This window comes from Sciurus vulgaris, assembly GCF_902686455.1.
Source record: "Sciurus vulgaris genome assembly, chromosome: 2".
NCBI classification, from domain to species: Eukaryota; Metazoa; Chordata; class Mammalia; order Rodentia; family Sciuridae; genus Sciurus; species Sciurus vulgaris.
Genome location: NC_136462.1, coordinates 170,832,193 through 170,851,872, shown reverse-complemented (window position 1 = coordinate 170,851,872; position 19,680 = coordinate 170,832,193). Strand labels below are relative to the sequence as shown.

At 33.9% G+C, this 19,680-nt stretch overlaps 1 protein-coding gene across 1 annotated transcript in view; it reads right to left on the bottom strand.

Moving 5' to 3' along the window:
- Nucleotides 1-19,680, bottom strand: part of TMX4 (thioredoxin related transmembrane protein 4) — a 38,670-nt gene that overhangs the window by 15,306 nt on the left and 3,684 nt on the right. Inside the window, exons 2-5 of the mRNA XM_079129633.1 lie at nt 13,847-13,962; nt 5,311-5,356; nt 3,590-3,718; nt 1,817-1,862 (exon numbers count right to left, since the gene is read on the bottom strand). Of these exons, the coding sequence (XP_078985759.1) occupies nt 1,817-1,862; nt 3,590-3,718; nt 5,311-5,356; nt 13,847-13,962 (337 nt within the window). The remainder of the gene's footprint in view (nt 1-1,816; nt 1,863-3,589; nt 3,719-5,310; nt 5,357-13,846; nt 13,963-19,680) is intronic.

Here is a 19,680-nt window from a genome sequence, read left to right as displayed (position 1 = left end):
TCTCAATAGGATAAAAAAGATTGTGGATAGGCATCACCAATCTTGCCTCTCCAGTATTAGCCACATTACTTCTTTCTTGCAGTGTTTCTTCTATTCATTGTTAATATGATTGCACTGCAGTTTTATTTTATCTAGACATCAGTTAAAAACAGATGACATTTGAGACAATTATATATTTAACCTTGACATAAGGCTCCTGGGCAAAATGAAAAGCCAGTTAACTGAGCAGGCAGGACAGTCAGCTAAGACGCTGAGTAAGAGCAAAGAAGCCAGACAGTGCCAAGACGTAGAAATGGGGACCAGGCACCGGATGGGAAGTCAAGGATTGGGTCCCATCAGGCCAGAGAGCATACATCTTGTAAACAAGAAGTCAAGAACTATTACAAGGCACTAAATACATCTCTTTCCTGATACAGTCTTTGAAAGTAAAACTTTTCTCTAACAACCCATGAGGGTCATGATTTCTTCTCAACCTGCAGGACAAATTCATCTATTATTTTTTATATCATAGGTTCTGTGCTTAGATCTTGCTCCCAGTGCTGATATCCAGCAAATCTACAAGGCTCAGACACCTATTAGATATGATTATCAACATTTAATGTCAACATATTACAAAAGGCAAAATCCCTTATTCTCAAATTTTCAGTTTGCAATTCACAGTTCTTAGTTTTTGACTAAACTTCTCACCAACGTTAATAAATCAGCAGAAGGTAACCATATGAAACGTAAACTATTTGGAGAGAGGAAAAATACTAGTTATTGTTGAATGTGATTTTTAAAATGCCCAAAATTTAACACCAGTTAGATTTTAACCAAAAAGATTGAATCCCAAGTCTCTGATTGGCCTCTTGTAAAAAACAAACAAACAAACAACAAAAAAAAAAACAATGAAACAGATATCTATCTCACAAGGCAGTATATATAACTAAGAACCTGGCATATGAAAGGTTGTATTTAAATTTCCCTCAACATATACCAATGTGTATAAGAACACAGTCTTCATGAGTTCTTTAAATGTTAAGTTCAAACATGATACCATGACCTACAATCATAGCTTAGAGGAAAAGACATAACATGGGAATTCATATCTAAAGATATATTTATATATTTTGAGCTTTTATTAATTCCAGAGCACTTTCATTAAATATGCTGCATTTAGCCCCCTCTAGAGAGAAGAGAAACAAAAGGTCATGGGACAGAGTCAAGATTAAATAATAGTTCAACATTATAACCTGAACAACAGTTCTAGTACACTGAAATGACTAAGTAAAATTATATAATTACATGTAGCAAGGGTCGTCCACAAATATTAAAAGGTCAGATAGTACATATTTTAAGCTCATGGACCACAAGTCACCATGTGTCAGTAACATTTACTCAACTCTACCACTAAAATGTAAAAGCAGTCACAGATAATGAATATGGAATGAAAATGGCTGTGTTCAAATGATGTCTTACTTACAAAAATAGTGGCCTACCCATAGGCTACATTTTGGTGACCTTTGGCATACACCACTACCCTAATGTTTAGGTAACCTTTGATCTGTAGGGATATTTGCCAATGCAAAAATAAGATGAAGTAGAACTATACAAGCTCTTTTGTTTTGATAAGTATTTTATCAATAAACAAAAAAAAAAGTACGATTTTGACAAAGTTGTGACAAGTCCCTGTTCAAATTATGCCCTTCTAAACACAATTTGTATGACTTAAGGAGAAAAGCAGAATTATAAAAGAATTTTCTTTCTGATTAAAAGCTACACATTTATTCTTAGAAACCTCTCTGCAAATATAATGATTTTATTTAAGATTACTCACCCATATCTTGCCAGAGATGCTAAAAAGACCAGCCATTCCAGACATCCTTAAAAAATAAGAAGAGAAGAGAAACACTGATTATGTATACTAAGGGGTGGGGGGAACACAAGCAAAAAAAAATTCAGGTCAGAAGGACTAATCCAATTACATATTTTCTCTTTCCTGGATTTACTTCTGTTCTTTAGGAGTGTACAATTGTGGCCATCATTTGAATCTGCCTGCTTTAAATATATTCCAATTTCTTCATTTTTTTCTCCCTTCATTGTACATGCCTGGCAAAATCCCAAACATGAACAACTGAATGTCTCTGGGAAAGATCACATGCACAGCTGACCCCCAAGCCTAAGGGAATACTCAGTTCCACCTGGACTCAGGACATTTTTTAAAGGCTCTGAGATAATAGCTATGATATAATTTTAACTAGTCTCTCCTCATTCATTTCTCATTGCAGGACTGTTAACTTTCAAGTTCATCTCTAAGGCCACAGACCTGTAGGATTTGGCTTCAGACTGCCTCTCTTACTTGTAAAATTAATGCTATTCTTCTCCCTTTTACTGTGCTCCACTCTGGCTACCACTTTGCTCCACATGTACAGCAAGCTCCTTCCCAAAATGGGGCTTACATTCATGCCATACTTGTTGCTGGGAATAGTCTTTGCCCTGCTCTTTACCTGGGTTAGTGCCTTCCATCTCTCAGATCTCACTTCTAGTTCTTCCCTCAGAGCAAATTCTCCTACACTCTACATCTAAATTAGTAGGCCCAGAACCCCATAGCTTTTCTCTGTCCTAGCAAAGTACGGATTTGTTTGTTTGTTTGTTTGGTTGGTTGGTTGGTTGGTTGATTTTTGTTCTGCAGTGGTAGGAACTGAACAAAGTACGTTGTTTTTTAACAGTTCTTATACAGATTATGATTCTTGATAGCTCCAATTTTTCTAATCTTACTCACTTTGAGTTACCTGAAGAGAATGGAGGGATCATGTCTGTCTCATTCACTGATAAACCTAGCACCTTGAAAAATATCTTGCATAAGATTAGTGCTTAATTATTTATAGAACAAAAGACTAGAGGTAAGCTGCTTTTAGGGTAAGCTATGTCTCCTGAACATTAATACAGAGGCTATTAGATGATTTATTCCTGAACCACTATACCATTTGTTCCTGAACCATTATACTATTTGTTCCTCAGTTAGTAGGGTTGTTTCTTACATATGTTAAAATAAAATTAATTATAAAATAGGACCATTCAAAATTAAAACTAACTATGGAAAAAAGTATCATTATCTGGCCTTATCTTCCTTGCCAAATATTATATAGTTTATCATCATGGCCAAAAGTTTTTCCAGTAATATTCTGCCAGGCAGTCAAAAACCACATAGGCTTTATTTTCACGTAAGATTCAATAGCAGTTTCTTTATAAACTGTAATTCAGGAAAGAGCTGCTCCTCCTTCTTACCAATAATATAAAAAGAACAAAGAATAGCAACTGGCATTCAATACCATATTTTGTAAAGAGAAAATGGTCAACATGCAAAAGCTAGAGGGGAGGCTTTCTGTAACCCATACAATCTGGCTACTCAGTTTCTAATAGGCTAAAATCTACCTGAAATACAAGTGGATAATAAAACCAGAAACACTACATTAGCCAATTATGGGCATGTGTGTTTTCTGAGTAACCAGAAGTAAATATGAAGAAAAACATAGGATTCTACAGAGGCTAACTTGATACCTAGTGTTTTGTTTTTAACACTTTACCATTATAAAAATTAACAAATTACGTTAGAGAAGCTGGAGATTTCCAGCCAGTCAGAGGCTCAACTGATTGCCATTTCTTCTCTAAGATGTAATTCTGCAGGTCTTCAAAGATTCCTGGTCCACGGTAACGGCGGAATATCCCATCCTTTGCACTACAGATTAAAGAAACAAGTAGAATATAAATAAATCAAAATAACTGAGGTTACAAATCATAAAAATCAAAATAACTATTGGCCATACATGAGAATTCTAAAACTGAAAGCATTTAACATTTTGCTTTATCACTGTATAATTTGTAACCTCAAGCAAAGTTCATGGCAATATTTAATTTGACAAGTTACTTTTTATTACTTTTGCTACCAAATATTTCAATTTTTCTGTCCTAATTACAAAATAGACATTATTATTGGGTTTCTAAACTTAAGGCATTCAAGTCCATCCCCTTGTAATCAACCAAAAAACTGCTGAAACTCATATCCGCCTAGTCTTCCCTCCCTCTTACCTTCTCACTATGGTCAAACATCTACATTTAATTTTCTTGTCTTCATTATTCATTCACCACTCAGTGAGAATCAGGGGTACTATTCCTACAACTCCATTGAAACTGCTCAGATTGGGAGTCTCCAATGACTCTTAAGCGCCATGAGGATGGAGCACTTTTCTTTCACCTGTCAACTACTGAACACCCCTTCCTTTCTCCTTTAACTTGCCTTTTTTTTTTTTTTTTTTGAGCTGGGGGGAGTGCTGGGAATCAAACCTATAGTCCTGTACATGCTACACAATTGCTCCATCAATGAGCCATGCCCCCAATTCATTTAGCTTGTCTTTCTACTACTCTTGACCACCCCTTCTCAGTTTCGTGAGTCACTGTCTTCTTTGGCAGATGTCTTAATCTTTGTCACCCCAGGTTCTATCTTTCTCCTGCTTCTCCTCACACTGTATATGTTCTACATATACATATATTTCAATTGTTATCTACCTCAAGCCTGAGGAATACCCAACATGTATTTCCAGCCTAATCTTTCTTCATAGTTCTAGATCCTGACATCAAACTGCCACTGGAATTTTTCATCTGGAATGACATACACACTCTCTTCTCCATTCCAGTCTCTACTTACCAAATCTCACCTTATTTTAAGGGCTTCTCATTTTGCAGGCCAGCAATAGCACATGCTAGTTTTACATGACCGGTTAGTAGTCATCACAGACTATTCCTTCCATAGATAATAAGTCACCAAATCCCAATAAACCCACCTTCTGAGCATCTCTGAAATCCATTCTTTCCTTTCTCTTTCCCCTGCTACTACCTGAGTCTCTCTAGCCTCATCACCCAATATGATCCAACTGTATTTGTGGGCCAGCCATACAGAAATAGTTATAGTTCTCAGAAAGTATCACATTTCTCTGAGCTTATTTATGCAATTTCCTTTATCTGGAAAGACTTTACCTTGTTGGTTTAATTCATATCTACTTACCTATTAAAAATCATCATGCCTTTTATATCATAAGAAAATCTTCTCTGACCCCCCTATTCATCTTTTCCCTGTCTGATACTAGGTCCTGTTTCTTCACAGCACTTCAGGTAACCTTCTCTTTCAACAGCTATCATTCAGAACAATGCAGGTTTTCCTCTCCTCAAACACTCTGCCAAACTGGTGGTGGTCATGAAAAACACCTCAAAATTTCTGGGATACATTTACTGATTTCCAATCTTTGCAAGACCAGAAAAAATATTTAAACTTACTGAAAAAATGCAGGGAGAGTGGTGACAAAGAAACGGCCACTCAAACCTACAAGAAGCATAAACAAAAAGGGTTATAAGTCAAATTCAGAGTAAAAGAAGCAACTTAAGTTCTAAGAAAAAGCTTCCTTGAACTTATCTTTATAATCAATTATTAAAATAATTAAGATTACTGAATCACATTTAAAACTTTTTCTTTATAATCAATTATTAAAATAATTAAGATAACTGAGTCACATTTATTACTTTTTTCGACTTAAAGAAATATTATTTTTACATATTTTGATTTACATAACACTTTCCAGTCACTGACATACAACTTGCTTATCCTCCATGTGTTACCCTGGAATAGTCTAGCTTGTTTATCACTTGGAAATGTACACGGGCTAAAAGGATAGTTATAGAGTCAGACAATCTTAGCTAAATACTAACTTTCTATTTACTAACTTTATGGCTTTAGATATATTCTTTAACCTTTCTCTTATATTAGTGGTTCTTTTTAGTTATACATGGCAATAGAGTATACTTTGTTCTAAGCATGAAATATAATTTGTTCTAATCCAGTCCCCTATACTTCCCCTTCCCCTCCTTTCCTCCAACCCACTGTTCCCTTCCCTCTACTCAATTGATCTTTCTGCAATTTACTTAAAGTTTGTTTTTTTTTTTTAAATTAGTGTCTTGTGAATGAATATGATGGTGAGATTCACTGTGGTATATTTATATATGTTCCTTTCTAAGTCTCACTTACTTGCTGCATAAAATGGGTGTGATAAGTGGATGATGATACATAATGAGGTGGGGGGTAAGAGAAGAATGGAGGAACTTTGGATTACGTAGAGGGAAATGAGAGGGAGGAGGGGGCAGGAGTATGACAGATGATGGAATGAGACAGACATAATTACCCTATGTACATGTACGATTGCAGGAATTGTATGAATTTACATCATGTACAACCATAGAAATGAAAAGTTGTACCCCACTTGCGTACAATGAATCAAAATGCAATCTGTAAATATAAAAAATTTTAAAAATTAAAAAAAAAAAAAAACTAATTGAGAGCTGGGCACGGTGGCACACAACTATAATCTCAGTGGTTCAGGAGGCTGAGGCAGGAGAATCACAAGTTCACAGCCAGCCTCAGCAACTTAGCAAGGCCCTAAGCAACTTAGCAAAATCCTGTCTCAAAATAAAATATAAAAAGGGCTGCAGCTGTGGCTCAGTGGCTAAGCAACCCTTGGTTAAATTCCTGGTACCAAAAAATAAAATACAATAAATAAATAAAACCTAACTGAATTATTCTGAAGTTAGATTAGATCAAGATGTTAAGAGATTAGTCTGGTGCCTGATACAAACTGAGGAACTCAATAGATTGATAACTGATATAATATTATCTGTAATGTAAAAATAACAGTAAATACTTAAGATCACATATAATTTTATATATTTATAAAATTCTCAAGTACTATAAAGGAATGTGTGTGTGTGTGTGTGTGTAATACACACCTAAACCATGCTTTTTCAATTTGTCTTAGCAAACATTACTGAACACTCAATACATATCAAAAGCTATACTACATATATGTAAAGGCACAGATAATAAAACTCTCAGTAACTTCAGCAAATATTTACTAAGAACCTTATTTGTTCCAGAAACTATGCAATCTAGAGATACAGGAAAAAAAATTAATCAGTCACAATCATGACTATAAACAGAGACAGATGATATTGAGAAAAGTAGCATACAAGAAAACCTTAATAAGACTAGAAGTAGAGAATAGATCCCTGTCCTTCAGATGTTTACAAAAATAATATTTTACAAATAAATTAGATTAATGAGGGCATCAAAAATGAGTAAAGAGAAAGAATGCAAAAGGATACAGCACAGAAAAATAACAAACATCATTTTAATATTTCTTATTATTTCTACCTTTCCAATTCCAGAACAATCTGAACAAAATGAAGTAACTATTCAAATGAACTTGCTCAAATATTAGATCTTTGAAGTCACCTGAAATTTAAAATACTGAAGTTTTACTTTTAATTACTTGGGAGACTTACTGTAACTCATTTTATAAATTAAATCCATATTTAACATAAAACTTTATTGATTAATGATGAGTCTTGTTAAAGGAAGATTTTCTATTTCTTCCCTTAACAGGCCAAGTGGACTCTAAAACTTAAGAAAACACAGCATTGTGGGGGTGGTAAAAGTCAATGTCACAAAAAGAAACATTTACTACAAAAATTTTTCACTGTATCTTTTTTAAAAAAATTGTTTTGTCAGCTATACAAATGCAAGTGACCCACGGAGAGGTCAAATGAGGATTTTATTTTGACAAGCACCTCTGAGGGCATTCACTTCTGACATTACTTGGAATTCCACCAGAATGAAGAGCAAGGACATCTCTGCTGCAGTACAATTTCAACTCTAAATTGCCAGGTGGAAGTGTATTGGTATTTCTAAGTGTTTAAATTATAACATGCTTTTGATTTAAAATAATTACAAATAGTGTCATGCCTCACTTCATTCCTAGATATTAATTCTTATGCCTATTCTGAAATTTTATCTGATATTTACAGTGTTGGAGAAGTACATTCCATTTATATGGTTTTTTTAGTTGGAATAAAAAATATAAACAGTATCTTATCCTTAAAGTTTATTTAGATTTTTGTTACAATAAATGGAATTTCTAATAATTATGTATCACAGCAATTTTCTTAACCTGCTTTTAAAAGCCTTCTTATGTGCTTAGTCATCATCAGTGACAGCAATAAATAAATATATAAATAAGTACAAAAAATTTCCTATTTATTAACGTTTATTTATAAAATACAGAACAATACCTCCGAATTCAGAAGCCAGCATGCCTGGGATCTAATCCCACTTCTGTCTTTTTAATCTGAGACAGATAATTTAAAGTTCTCTGGGTTTTGGTTTTCTTCTTTATATGTAGGTACCATATTTTCTATCACATAGCATTTAGTATTAATGATTTTGTTTATATTTTAAAAGCGCGTAGAATTCAGTACCTGACATATGATAAATATTAATAAATGCTAGTTCTGATATTCCATATTTAAATCTCTGATTAAATAAGATGATGTAATAGGCACAAACCAATTTTGTCTTAAGTTCTTTGTAAACTGCACATCATTCTGGAAACGTAAATTATGTCCATTTAAATAAATGAATCTATGAAAATTAATGAGTACAAAGAAAATAAGAAAATGAAACAAGTAACAGATGATCTCTAAAATTTTTCTGCATTTTTCTGGTTCAGGCTAGAGGGTATAATAGACACCTATGGCCAAAATGGCTAGATTAAACAGTATGAGAATGTTATGGCTCTTGGTATGAATTGCTGAATTGTACCAATTTACAAGGCCATAAAATGATACATTTAAAATAAAGACTACTGTTACAGATTGTATCACCTCATGATTGCTTTCATTTACACCTCTTTGTCAGTTTGTTTTTAAATGATAATCCACATGGAATATTAAGAATTGGATTACAGCATAATAGGATTGTAGATATGAATTCAGTTTATTCTAGAAAAATATATCATCAGTGAGGATGCATTTAGTAAAACCAAAAACAAAATCTAGAAGAGTCAAAATTATCTTTGAAGTGTGACACACTATTAAAACCCTTGCAGATCTGATCATAGGAAATCCATGTCAGTGCTCCAAACATATTCTAACCTTTCACACTGATGCTATAAGATAGGAAGAGACATCTTTCATTATCTGCAAAGTTAAAACATGAGTGCTTTGGAACATATATAAACCATTTGAGATTGTGCCTTCACGGTTTAAAACCAGTAAAGTAAAGTGAATTTTGCAAAGAATTAGAACAGCATGGCAGCAGCCATTTCCAGGAGCACACATGGTTCACCGCAGCAGGCTTTGAAAAGTAGAACCTAGTGCACTCCGAAACTCAAAGTCTGACCAAGACTCCCAAAATTTCTACATGCCTTTTCGACTTTAAGGGTGATTTCTACTTTAAAGTAAAGGTTACAGCACAAAGTAAGACTGGTATAAATGCAGAATACACAAAGTTTTAAATTTCTTATCAGAAAACATAAAGATTAAAGCTTAGAGAAAAAAATTATGCTTCGATATACATAAAAACTATAGAAATTAAGTTCAATATTGAGAAAGCTAATAGCTTTTGTTCTATATTTATTATCTGAGATATCTTGGTCATGTTACTAAACCTGTTTGAGGCTCAGTTTTCTGAGTAAGATGGAGATAAACAGTTCATTCTTCACAGGGTTAGTATAAAGCTAAAATGCATGTACCTAACACAATCACTGACAAAAATATAGTATTAAACGCTAGTTATTACCACAGAAATTGAAGGAAAACAATTTTAAAAAGTAGAACTAACCTCACCTTTGAGATTGAAATAATATTGCCAAAATAATAGAATACAAATGCTAGATTTTTATATTATAAAGCTAAAACTATGACTAATTGAAGTACAGCGAACTAAACTGACTTCCACTGCATTAAACTGTGGTTTACACACAATGTTTATTCTTGGTTGAGGTAGGATCTGGCTTTTTTCTAATACAGAAGGGTGACATAGCCACCACCCATGGGTGATGTATGAGCAGCTGCTGTTTTCCTGTTCCTGGCAACTAAGCTCATCTGCATGGAACAGAAGGTTCAAGTACATACTCATTAAGTTTAATTTCAAAAAGAGAACTCAACTGAAACATCACCCTATCTATGCAGTATTTAAACAGGCAATATAACATAACCTAATCTAAGGCTCATCCTTTCCTTGAATTCTACATCTCAGCTATAAAAACACATGTTTATAATGCCTGTTTTGATCATTATGAAGTTAATTTTTATTTAGAATACATAAAGGAATCTCTAATAAGATATACCGATAGAAGTGTCACGGGCATAACTAATGCATATTCTTATGCATGAACACTTAAAAATTCTTGCTTTCCTCTGATTTTAAATTTTACTTTCAGAGAAAAATGAAATTACTACTGACTAAAGGCCTGTGGCAAGGCAGTCTTGATGAAAGAATATGCAAATAAAGCTCTATAACCAAATAGAAATCTGCATAGAAAAATATCTAGTAGAGTGCTCAATTGTGGGGAAAGTAATCAATATCATTTCCCTGGTTTTTCATTACTCATTTAAGATAATAGATTTTATATAAGTAAATAAGTCAAGTTGCTTCCAGCATGAAGACAAGCTGCCACAGAAGTTTGTCTGAGAGTTGGTACCAGGTGAGATACACTTTTCTCAATTGGCTTTCACACTTTCCTACTTCTCTCTCTCCTGCCTCACCAGTTGCTCCTTTCTTTCCTAAAAATTCTTTTTCTCCAAATATTGGAATGCCCAATATTCTCATTCTCTAGCACACATCCCCTAGGTAATCTCAATTCTTTCTTTCCCTAGCTTCAAACATCTGCACAGATGATCCTCAAATACATCTCTCTAGCTCCTTTCTAACTGGATGTTTGTTTAACACTCTGAACTGTCCCAAACCTGTCCTTCCTCAGACCTACCTCCTGTCTCCCTACTACATTCTACAAACAATCCATTAGGAAATCCTACTCTCAAATCCAATCACTTAACCATTACTGCTTCTAGGCTAAACTACCATCTTCTCAACTCTGAATTACTACATTTATCTCCTAATTGATCTCCCTATTTCCATTTCTGGCTCCCTGCAGTCAGCTTTTTCCACATAGCAGTCAAAGGGAATTCTTTTAAAACAAATTATATTATGGAACTTCCCTACTCAAACCTTCCAGTAGTTTTCTTTTTTTCCTATTGTCCTTCATATAAAACCTAAACTCCTTGCCATGGCCAAAAAGACCCTCCATGGTCTGGTGCCTAGCTACCTCTCCATTCCCATTCATCTTTAGTACTCCACTGGCGCTCTTACTGCTTTCTCAAAAAAGCCAGGGATACTCCTACCTGTACATAGTGTTTGCTTTACCTGCAATGCTCCTGCCCCAATCTTGTTGAAGTTTACTGTCTTATTATATCAAGACATCTGGTGAAAGACTTCTTCCCTGGCCGTCATATCAAAGAACAACAATAACAAAAAAAAAAAAAAAAAAAAAAACTTTCTCCCATTAGTTTCTGTATTTTTACCCTGCCTACCATTATCTAACATTTTTCATTTTATATTTACTGCTATTTATCTCCTTTACTAGAATGTAAGCTCAATGAAGAATCAACCTTCTGTATTCCTCAATTACCCCTGTATCACCTGTATCCAGAACAAGCCTAGTGCCTGGTAAGAACTCAATATTTGTTGAATGAACACACTATTTGTAAGACTTATTGAAAGATTAATGAAAGCATGAGGTTTGCAATTTCAAGTAAAATTATAAACTTAAAACATAAAGTCAGAAGCATACAGTCATGCATGATTTGAAGATTAGGACGTGTTCTGCCAATACATCAATATGCAGTTTTTTGTGTGTGTGAGAACATCATAAAATGTACTTACACAAATTAAGGTGGCTACATTATTAGGCAATAGAAACTTTGGGGACCAAAGTCATATTTGCAGTCGTTCCTTGTCTAAAACATGATGATGTAGCCCATGACTGTATTCTCTAGGCCATTCAAACAATCATGCAATAACTTTGTCTCTTAATTTGTATTTATGAGTTGCAGTTTTCAAGTTTTTATCATTTAAAAGAATTTTATAACCTTTGCCTTAAAAATTTGTCCCAAAAACATAAAATACTTTCAGTTCATTGAACTTTCTTTTGTTTTTTCTGTAAAATATCAGATAAAAGAGTAATTTTTCTTTCTTATGTATTTCAAATATATTTAGTTTACATCTACATAAAACTTTAAAGTCAACAATAAATGTTTTAAAAATATTTCTTCAAAGCAATTTATCTTACTGTATTCTTGATCCATTCATAGTGGGAAAAAGCAGCTTTAAGTTTACATATAATGGAAAGACTAAAAATTTATAAATTCACCTGAAGGCTGTTAAACCCTTTTAATTCAAATCATGCTATGAATTCACAACAGGATACCAAATGATTGAAATGTGAATAGGCTGGCTGCATTTTTAAAAAACCATCATAAAATGAGTGTGTCTGGTGTCTACTATTTAACAAGTCTTACACCAGTTTTCATTGGACTCACACTACTAAAAAATAAAATCAAGTATTCAGCAAAAATGTAATTACAATGATTTGATCTCCAAACAGAGTAACTCATAACAGCAAAAACCAAGAACTAATAATTATAATTGTCCATCTCTAAGTAGAGGATGAACAGAAGTGACTTTGTTGCAATGCTTAAAAGGTAGAAGCTCAAAGATTCATGGCTTATGTGGCTTAATAATAAAAAAAAAACTTTCCCCATGGATTTCTCCATATGTCCATATTAACATACACCATCCATTCTGTTGTCCAAATAAATGGTATTTCATTACTTAGTAGTTGTTTAATTCACATGTATCACAGAAGGGTAAATACCTACCTATTCATGCTTAACTTCTTTTTCACTTATAAAGTGATGTCATAGCTAGAAATTGAATTTCGATAAGAAAATATAACTGATAAACTTTGGGAAATATCCACATTCAGAGATTTAGATCATAAAAGCCCAGATAGTCTTCTCAACTTACATATAACACACAAAGTTATTTTAAAACTACAAATACAAATTTATTGTAGATTCTTTTTGAAATATAAAGTATTCACTTTTACTCTTTGGGGAAGTAATTCTTTCTTTTAAAAAATTATAGCCCTTACCAGCTTATAAGTATAGATGGAATGACAGAATTAAATATTCACCATTTTGGAATCCACTGAATCATATAAGATCATCATGGATCTTAAAATCCCAAAGTAACATTCTACTAATTATTTGCTAATAAGTGGGCTGTTTCTAAAAACTTTAGGTATATAGTGTCACCACCTTAACCAAATGTACACACTTAACTCCACTAATGGTGATAATATTTGCTGAAATGCAACATAAAGTCAGAGTACCACCTGTGAAGTACTATTGCCATAAATGTCTAGCCAGAATTGAACTGTAACTCTGAATCAAAATTCCAGTTTACAGAAAATGCATAAAATACAAGAGTAAGTTAAATGTCACCATAAGGATTCAGCTAGGCAAACCAGGCTTGTCCTTATCAGGATATTGTCATGAAAAAAAAAAAGGGGGGGATTATTCTAAATTGAGAGAGAATAAAAACACAGAACAAGCAAATGCAGCTTACAAACTCTGACTGGCTCCCCCTGACTCATGGGGAACAATCAGGAAGATTTTACATGCTAAAGAATTGAAGGGTGAACTATCATGATGTCCACAACTTACTGCGAATGTCTCAGCAAAAATAATAATAAAAATACACATGCACAAATGTATGTGTAAACACACAAAAATCGACCCAAATATACTAAAATGTAATGTTGATTCAAGGTAGTCCTAGTCTCCCAACTTTTCTACAAGCTTGAAAAAATTTCAAAATAAAAAGTTAACGAATTTTTGCATTTATGTTCAACATTTACAATACCTGGTTCTTGAATAACATCTACCTTCCCCACACTGATTTGAAGTGTTTCGCCATTCTTTGCAAAAGTCTCCCATTCAGAATCAGTCTGCTGGCAGGATGGACACCATGGGGCATAACTATAAGAGAAGAATAGCTAATTAGCACAAATATATGGAAAAAATTATAAGACAAAATAGAGAAATAGAATACTTAAATTAAAAAATAAATTCTTCACTAAAGGGAAATATAAAATCAAGCTTTTCCAAAGTCATTTAATATAGAAAAACAGAAGCATATTTTCCCTCTAGGATTTAATATGTGACTATCGATTCTATGGAAAAGGTTAGTCAAAGTTTAAGGAATTATTGCTATATATAAAATGTTTTGATACTATTCTTACACTTAAACAAAACTTTGTTACTTTCTAAATACATTTTGATCTCTGAGGGTGGTCTTTCAGTGCCCCACTAAAGGAAAGTAGTTTTCACAAGATAACCTCTATGCCAAACCAGTTTCTGATTCATCAAAGCTATAGATCTATTGAGAGGCCAGAAGCTCTGTCATTACTGGGTCCTCAAGCATGTTTTCAAACATCTGAATATCTGTGTTCTGAATCATTCCAAGAGGAAAAGGAGAAGCTCTATCCAACACTTTTTTTAAATGGAAAAGGAGTTAAAAATGCCTGGGCCTTCAAGCCAGAACCCCACTTTTTACACATATTTTTCATTCGATAAACACTGAGCATTAAGCTAAAAGCTGAATCCACAATAGTGAATGGGTAGACTACTTGTCTCCTCTCCTTGTGGCTGTATTACTCAGAGATGAAGAGAGTTACAGACAGGGGTAAATACAACTCCAGTGACAAATGCTATGATTGAGACAGGGGTAAATACAACTCAAGTGACAAATGCTATGATTGAGAGTGCTGAACAGATGCTGTGAAGATACTGAGGAGCTGGGGTATCTCAGAAAGGCTCACAGAGAAAGATCTAATCAAGAATAACTGCCAAGGAAGGGTCAAAGAATGTTCTACCCTTAGCAGAGAAAAGGATATGTGTAAAGACTCAGAACACTGGAGGGGAGGGTGTGGAAATCATCCACAGCCTTTAATAATGCTGTAGAAGGAGTTAGGACTTTATTCAAAGCTTCAAGGTAGGTCCTAAAATGGTCAGAGAATTATGATGGGATTTATATCTTGAAAAAACCTAAAGTGATTGCTCTGTGGACATGGATTAGGCAAGGCAAATGGACTCAAACAGAAAAACCAAAGGGACAGGAAGTGTCCTGGCAATACATTAGTGGCTTCACCTTGCCCTCCCATGTCCTGGAAAACAAAGACTCATTCCTACAAAGTTCTGAACTTTGTTCAGGGTTTAATCGGCAAGTGTTAAGATGGGAATCCAGAGAAGTGTGCTGCTTGGAAACTGTTGCGGGTTGAATAATATTCTCTAAAAAGATATGTCCAAGTGCTAGCCCTGGTACTCACAAATATGACTTCACTTGAAGTAGGAGACTTTGCACATATAATTAAAGATCCCAAGATGAGATCATTCTGATTTAAAATGGGTCCTAAATCCAATAACAGTTGTTTGAAGAGGAAGAAAAGGGAGCTTTGGCACAAATAAGTAAGTGGAAAGTCATGTGAAAATGAAGGCAAAGAAATGAGTAATACACCTACAAGGCAAGGAACACCCAGGGATGCCAGCAGCCACCAGAAACTCATAGAGGCACCAAACAGATACTCCTACAGAGCCTACTGGGGGCCCCAGCCCTGCTGCATGTTGACCTTCAAAATTGGACCTTCAGAAAGGTGAGAAAATAAATTCCTGTTATTTAAAATCACCCAGTTTCTAATTTGTGACAGCAGATTAAAGAAACTAATACAGAAAGGAAGATATCCTTTGAAAGTAGAAGGAATTAGATCAAACAAGTTGTATAGAAACTTACAAAGCTTGCAGTGTTATGCTTAATATAAAATATTGTGAACAAACAATACCATATGCTGGAAATGCATTCCAAAATATTATCATGACAAAATTAAAAGGAAAATTAACATTTTCAGAATAGTGACACAAAAATACATTGGAACAAGTGGAGAAACATTTGGTCTTGCTTAATACTTCCCAGAAGGATAGTAAATAAAATAATTAGTGCTCACAAAATAGAACAGGATACTCCAGGCAAATATAAATAAGTAAATAATCAGGCATATTTTAAATAACATTTCAGGATGCCACCAACAACTAAACATATTTTTTAAAATCCGCTTAAGCTTTTAAAAATATCTTTAATGCAAGTCAAAATATTGAGGAAATAAATAAAATAGACATAAAAAGAACTGACATCACTAAATTGATCACTGCAATGAGTCTCAATGGTATAAAAACTATACCACCAAGGGATAAAGGGCAGAAAGTATACATGAAATAAGACTGGTAAGATACTGATAACTGCCGAACCTGGATGATGGGTAAAATGATGATTTATTACACACCTTCTATTTTTATGTCTGTTTAAAATTTTTTATAATATTTTTTAAAAGACTTGATCAAAGAGGCACCAAATTTTGGATGAGCATTATAGAATGCTCAATTTATTATGTTTCCAATTCCAGAACTGTTTTTACAAAACTGTTTTACAAAAACTGTTTTTACAGAATTGATTTTACAAAAAGTTATTTCTACACTGAGGGAGGGAAGAGGCAGGGGAGAAAAAAAAAGTAGGAAAGAGTGCCTGCCAACAGCCAAAACACATACATACACCATGCCCTAGTAAAGGAAACAGAGTAAGGGGGAAAAGTGGTAAATTGATTCAATTCTTAAACAAGGTTTAGGCTTAAAGGAATGTCAGATCACCATCTGCAATCTTTCTTTGCAGGGGTTGGGGTACAGGGCACTGCACTCAGGGACACTCCACCACTGAGCCACATCCCCAGCCCTATTTTGTATTTTATTTAGAGACAGGGCCTCACTTTTACTGAGGCTGACTCGGGAGGCTAAGGCAGGAGGAAGGCAAGTTCAAAACCATTTGTAATCTTGAACTGTGCAAAGTTCCATTCAAACCAACAAAGCAATGATAAACATACATTTTGCTAACAACAACAACAAAAAAGTAAAAAACAAACTGAAATCAGAAAAGACTTTAGTATTTCACATTATAAAAAGGTAGGGGAAGGATGTTAAAAAGTCAAGACTAGAGGGAAGGGTACATTTATTTTAGGTAAAATACTAGCAATCAAGCAGAGATCAGAAGAAATAGGATGTCCAAACCTAAGGCACATCTCTCTCAAATCAGGTCCCAGAAGCAGCAAGACCAGCAAAACTCTGATGTTCACTCTTCCTAACTCCAAGTCTAGAAAACAGTATTCTAGCTAATCCATAGATCATTCTAAAAGTTCATCAGTCTTTCCATTACAGAGACAAGAGACATGGGCATGAAAACAATTCCATAACATTTTGAACATGGATTTTTTTTTTTTTTTTTTTTTTTACTTTTATCTCTGTATTTCCAGGGCAAAGTATATTCCAGCTACACAGCAAGTGATCTATAAATGAATGCTGGATAAACAAATGTATAAATTTCAATAAAAATTTTATTTTTCATGACAAAAAGCAGTTATTTTCTATATAATTTCTAAATATCCAAATGGCAGATGAGATTTAGGCAGATGGCAAACTTAAGAGAAAAAGGAACACTAAGTCATTCAGAATATTTCAAAAGGTATTTCAGGATTTTGGATAAGAGCTCTGCCACAGGAAACAGAAAGATCAACCATGAATTACCCATATGATTTTGGGAAGATTAATAATCTTTCCATGCTTAAGCTTCCTCAACTGTAAAATGAGATAATAACAGTAGCTACCTTAGAAGGTTACTGGAAGATTAGATGGCACATACAAAGCAAGCACATAGTAAGAACTATCATTAACACAGACCACATTTACAATACTCTACTATGTTTCCAAGACATTTTTATGGTACCTGAGCTCATCTGAACTTTATATTTTCACCGACAAAGAGAGAGAGCAGGTTTAGAGAGACTTGCTTAAGGTCATCAAAGACCACTTACAATAGGAATACAGGTGGAGGTATCTATGTGATTAAAAAAAAACATCTTCAAGACACAACACCAACAAAAGGACAATATCAACACCAACACTCTGAGGGAAAGAGGAGAGGCATAAGAAAGAATGTACCAAAAATAAGGAAAAACTCTTGAAGAATAATTTAATGGATTTTGGATGTTCTTTGCTTAATTTCTCTAGGACTCTGTCTTTCCATACATGTGCTACATCATTAATTATTAAATCATGCAACATAATTTTTAAAAAAATCAAGTCCCTAAATTCTGGCTAGACTGTTATGTAAATTGTTTTTTTTTTTTTTTTTGGTGAAATTGGTATTCAGATATACAATTATGATACACTGATGTAATTTTAATTATTCCATTTTCTATACTGCTACTACCCACTGCTTCATGGATTGTCAATGCCATTATTTCTAAGATTCGGTCAGAGCTAGTTGTGGTCCATGCACCAACATGTTCCTTCAATGATGGAGATAAGCCAGCTCTGGGTTAACTGGTCCACTGATGCCACAGCTTTAAAATTATGTGTATTCCTGTATTTTTTGGTATCTAAAGGAAAATAATTTAGATAAGAATTTAGAACCTATTATAAACAAAACACGGCCAGAGGTAAAATGAATACAAGATAATTCAAGAGACCTTCATGTCTCTGTCTCTCTCTTGCTTCCCCTCCCTCCCTCCCCATATATATAAATTATATATATATATATATCTATAAATATAATTTACTTATGTACATGCACACATAGGCACAAATAAAACTCATCGGAAAGAACCAAACAGGGTCTTTCTTGTTACATTGTTTAAAACAAGGAGCCAGGCACAGTGGCAGATGTCTGTAACCAAAAGTTCAAAACCAGCCTTGGAAAACCTGCCTCAAAATTTAAAAATTAAAAGTCTGGGGATGCAGATCAGTGTATAGAGGGCTTGCCTAGCATTTTCTAGCCTCTTGGTTCAAGCCCCAGTACTGAAAAAAAAAAAAAGAAAATTACCTCATAGTGGCAGTCTTTTCTTAAAAACTATAATAAAAATCTGACCTGCCATAAATGTGTCTCTTACACATAATTTAATCTTCTTTAAGAAACTCTATGGGGAAATTAGTATCATTATAATCCTGGAAACTGTAAGTCAGCATATTTTCTATTAAAACATTTTGCAGGTCACAGTGATATTACAAAATTACAAAACTTCATAAAGACATCTGAAATGTTTCAGATAACAAAATGCTGTTAAATTACATAAGTTGGATATAAGTCTAATATTTTTAATCATTTTTGGGGAACCAAATTCAACACTGTGCTTTTGTTATCTATGACTATATTCATACACAAAGTATACTGAAGTTCTGCTAGATGCATGGTGGTAAATGACCTTGATTCTTTTATTGCATGAAGTCATCGAATTCAATGTGAGATTTCATTAGGTATACTAAACATTTTAGAGGGAGGAGTTAGTTAAATTTATTTTCTGGATTTTTCATTAAAAACAAGTTTTTATTCACCAAAAATGTACAATTTTTCTTTTGTCTCGGCTCCAATCTCACTAGTATTTCCTACTACACTCATAGAAAGAAGGACAATGATACATACAAACATTTGCTAAATCAGATGAATGTCACTCATGCTATTTTCTTCAGAGCTTGATAAAATGCCCTTAAAATCAAGGTTGTAGCTCATTCATCTCCACTTTCCCAAGTCCCCAGCCCTGAAATTGGCATTACAAGAATTTAGCAGCTACCTCTTTTACATTCAATCAGTAAATCCAGACA